The 4192-nt window shown below is 49.0% G+C and overlaps 1 protein-coding gene across 1 annotated transcript in view; it reads left to right on the top strand.

Annotated features, from left to right (window-relative positions):
- Positions 1–264: 264 nt before the first annotated feature.
- The window catches only part of LOC107300404 (shootin-1-like), a gene marked incomplete at its 5' end in the record, with an annotated part of 10452 nt that continues 6524 nt past the window's right edge, over positions 265–4192 (top strand). Inside the window, 5 exons of the mRNA XM_015829737.1 lie at positions 265–325; positions 1257–1351; positions 1432–1591; positions 2924–3021; positions 3427–3508. Of these exons, the coding sequence (XP_015685223.1) occupies positions 265–325; positions 1257–1351; positions 1432–1591; positions 2924–3021; positions 3427–3508 (496 nt within the window). The remainder of the gene's footprint in view (positions 326–1256; positions 1352–1431; positions 1592–2923; positions 3022–3426; positions 3509–4192) is intronic.

The raw sequence follows: 4192 nt of genomic DNA, 5'->3' as shown, positions 1-4192 counted from the left end.
CCTAGGCCTAGGCCCCTTCATGACTGGTGGACTTCAACTCCCAGAATTCCTGAGCCAGCCTGGCTCAACTTGGAAACCTCTCCCTTTCCCCTCAGCATGGCTGCCTCAGGAATTCTGGGAGTTGAAGTCCACCAGTCATAAAAGAGCCAAGGTTGCCTACCCCTGGCCTAGACCTGTGGATCCTCAACTCCGAGAATTAAACAAAAAATAAAAAAAAACCCAACACAGTCACAGACCAATGTGAAGTTTGGTTCATTTTTACAGGAGACGGACCTTTCCCAGGAAATGGCAGAAACCAAAGAAAAAATGGCAGAAATTGAGCAAGGTACGTGTCTAGGCAGAGATGCAGAGTGCACCCTTTGATGATGATGATGATGATGATGATGATGATGATGATAATAATAATAATAATAATAATAATAATAATAATAATAAAGTTGGAATGGACCTTGGAGGTCATCTAGTCCAACCCCCTGCTCAGGCAGGAAACCCTATACTAGTGATGGCGAACCTTTTAGAGACTGAGTGCCCAAACTGCAACCCAGAAGCCACTTATGCATCATCGGGTGCCGGGTAGGTGTGGCCCATTGGCTGGGCGTGGCTGCGGTGGTAACGGCAGACTAAAGGGTGGGTGGGACTAAAAAGTTCAATGAATTCCAACTTTGCAAGATCTTTTTTTCCCCCGCGAGAAGTTGAAATTGATGGATTGATTGAACTTTTTTTTTTTTTTGCACACGGCGGTGGAGGCCTAAAGCGAAAAGGTTTTATAAAACCCAGCTGAAGGCCTAGGCCTGCGGCGATGGCGCAGGTGCCCACAGAGAGGGCTCTGTGTGCCGCCACTGGCACCCGTGCCATAGGTTCGCCACCACTGGTCTAGTTTAACAAAAAGATGGATCAGGGGTGACACGATCCAAGGCCTGGAGACTAAAACATACGAAGAACGGCTGCGGGACATGGGCTTGGCTGGTCTAGAGAAAAGAAGAAATAGGGGAGACATGATAGCAACGTTCCAGTACTTGAAGGGGCTCCCCCAAAGAAGATGGGGGTCAATTTATTCTCCAATGCACCAGAGGGCAGGACGAGAAACAAAGGTTGGAAACTGATCAAGGAGAGAAGCAACCTGGAATTAAGGAGAAACTTCCTAACAGTGAGGACAATTAACCGGTGGAACAGCTTGGCCCCCCCGATGAGGGTTGCTAGTTTGGGGGGGCATTGCTCTAACCCCCCCCCCCTTGTCTCGCTCTTCCCACTCCCAGCTTCTCAAGCCCTCTTAGCTGAGTTGTCCACCATGGAGATGGAGTATGCCATCGAGAAGAGCTGCCGAGAGCAGGCGGAAGCCTTTGCCATCCAGGTGAGGAGGGGTCCCCTCCGACCGGGGGCCGGGGAGGACCCCCTCTACGCAACTCTGCCACCCCCTCTTGACTTCCACAGGTGAGCAGGGAGAACAAGAAGCTGCAGCGGATCAGCCTGGCGCTGCTGCCGGGGCTGGCGCTCCACCAGGAAGACCCGGCGGGCTTGAGCGGCGGCGGAGAAGGGGCCGCTCCTGACTCTGCGCTGGATCCGATGGGCAGGTGCCTTCAGCAGGTCAAAGGTGAGCCAGGGGGTCCTCCTCCTCCTCCTCCTCCTCTCTTCTGCCCAGGTGGAAAGGACCCCTCTGGCAGTCCGGAGACCCCTGGAAGGGAGAGTGGATGGGCTGCGGAGGGAGGGGGGGGAAGCGAAGTCTACAGATGTAGAAATAAAAAGTAAAGGTAATCTGAATAATAGCCTTAGGAACACGGCCATTCCTTCGCCATTTCCTTCCTTCCTTCCTTTTTTCTTCCTCCCTTCCTTCTTTCCTCCCTCCCTCCCTCCATTCCTTCCTTCTTGTCTCTCCTTCCTTTCTTCTTCATGCCTTCCTTTCCTCCCTCTTCCTTTCTACCTTTTCTCCTCTCTTCCCTTTTTCTATCCTCCCTTCCTTTCCTTTCCCTTCTCTCCTTCCTTTTTTCTTCCTTCTTTCCTTTCGCCCTCCCTCCCTCCCTCCATTCCTTCCTTCTTGTCTCTCCTTCCTTTCTTCTTCATGCCTTCCTTTCCTCCCTCTTCCTTTCTACCTTCTTTCTCCTCTTCCCTTTTTCTATCTTCCCTTTCATTCCTTCCTTGCTTCTCCTTCCTTCCTTCCTCCCTTCCTTTCCTCTCCCTTTCTACCTTTTCTTTCTTCCCTTTTCTATCCTCCGTCCCTCCTTTCATTCCTTCTTTGTCTCTCCTTCCTTTCTTCTTCCTTCCTTCCTTCCTGCTTCCTTCCTTCCTTTCCTCCCTTCCCCTTTCTACCTTCTCCTTTCTTCCCTTTCTCTATCCTCCCTCCCTCCTTTCATTCCTTCCTTGTCTTTCTTTTCTTCTTCATTCCTTCCTTCCTTCTTCCTTTTCTTCCTTCTTTCCTCTCTCCCTTCCTACCTTTTCTTTCTTTCTCTCCCTCTTTCTTTCTTTCTCTCTCCCTCTCTCTCCCTCCCTTTTTCTTTCCTTCCTTCTTTCTTTCTCTCCCTCTCCCTTCCTTCTTTCCTTCCTTCTTTCTTTCTCTCCCTCCCTCCCTCTCCCTCTTTCTTTCTTTCTTTTTCTTTTTTCTTTCTTTTTTCTTTTTCTTTCTTTCTCTCTCTCTTTCTTTCTTTTTCTTCTTTTCTTTCCCTTTCCTTTTCTTTCTTCCAGAGCTTGATGTGGTGTTTTTCTTAGCTCCGTGTCAGTCCAGCCCCTTGCAATCCACACCATGCCCTCCCCATTTTTTTTTTTTTTAAAAAGCTGCTTTATTCTTCCAAACGAGAAGAGGAGGTCCTTGGAAATGAGGCCCACCAGCCTAGCATCCTCTTGACCTCCAAGAGGGACCCCCTGAGTGGTTGCCCCCCCCATGCAGGTCCCAGATGCTTCTACAAGATAACAGGGTCTTCCTTTCCTCCAGACCTTCAACTCAAGGTGTCAGGGCTGCTGGAGGAGAAGAAGGAATTGACCACCCAGGTGAAGGACCTCCAGGCTCTTGTGGGAAGGCTCCAGCATCAGGTACGATGGATTAGGGCCTGCAGTGGTGTTTCTCAACCTGGTCTCCTTTAAGATGGGTGGACTTCAGCTCCCAGAATTCCCCAGCCAGCCATGCTGGCTGGGGAATTCTGGGAGTTGAAGTCCACCCATCTTAAAGGAGACCAGGTTGAGAAACCCTGGCCTAGAGGTTTTATTGGGGTGGGGGGAGACAAAGGGCTCCTCAAACAGATTTAACGCAGGCAATTTCCTTCTGGTGAAGGAGGCCTCCTCTTTTTTTTTTTAAAAAAAAGAAAACTTTTATAGTTTCTTAACGTTCTATACATTTTCTGAGCGGAAAACGATGACGAGAATATCGTTTTTCTTTTTTTTCTGGCTTGCTTCCTTCCTTCCTTCCTTTTTTGTTTTTGTTTCGTTTTTTGAACAAAGCTAGAAGAGGAGTGTGCGGAGAAGCAGTCTCTGAAGGTTTTGAAGGAACACAATCAGAAGATGCTGAAGAGGGTCAAGCGAGGTGAGTTTGTCTCCCACTTACACATTCACAGAGACAGGGAAGGAGATGAATCTGTAGAAAGACTGGTCCCTGGGCAAGGTTGGTGTGGGATGGATTTTGTGCCCCTCCCCTCCCGTCCCCCCTTTCCTTTCTTTTCCCTACTCACTTTTCTTTCTTTCCTTTCCTTTCCTTTCCTTTCCTCTCCTCCCTTTCCTTTCCTTTCCCTTCCCTTCCATCTTCCTTTCTTTTCCTTTCCCTACTCACTTTTCTTTCTTTCCTTTCCTTTCCTCCCCTCTCCTCTCCTCCCTTCCCTTCCCTCCCTTTCTCCTTCTCCTTCTTTCTCTCCTTTCCTTTCCTTCTCTCCCTTTCTCCTTCTCCTTCTCTCCTTTCCTTTCCTTCGCTTCCCTCCCTTCCCTTCCCCACTATATTTCTTTCCTTTCCTTTCCTCCCCTTCCCTTCCCTTTCCCATCCTTTCCTTTCCTTTCCCTACTCACTTTTCTTTCTTTTCTTTCCTTTCCTTTTCTTTCCCTTCCCTCCCACCTTCCTTCTCTTATCTTCCTTTCCTTTCCTTTCCTTTCCTTTCCTTTCTTTTCCTTTCCTTTCCTTTCCTTCGCTTCCCTCCCTTCCCTTCCCCACTATATTCCTTTCCTTTCCTTTCCTTTCCTTTCCTTTCCTTTCCTCCCCTTCCCTTCCCTTCCCTTCCCT

Source organism: Protobothrops mucrosquamatus, unplaced genomic scaffold, assembly GCF_001527695.2.
Source record: "Protobothrops mucrosquamatus isolate PMUCROS unplaced genomic scaffold, P.Mucros_1.0 scaffold6935, whole genome shotgun sequence".
NCBI lineage: Eukaryota > Metazoa > Chordata > Lepidosauria > Squamata > Viperidae > Protobothrops > Protobothrops mucrosquamatus.
This window is presented reverse-complemented; position numbering and strand designations above follow the sequence as displayed.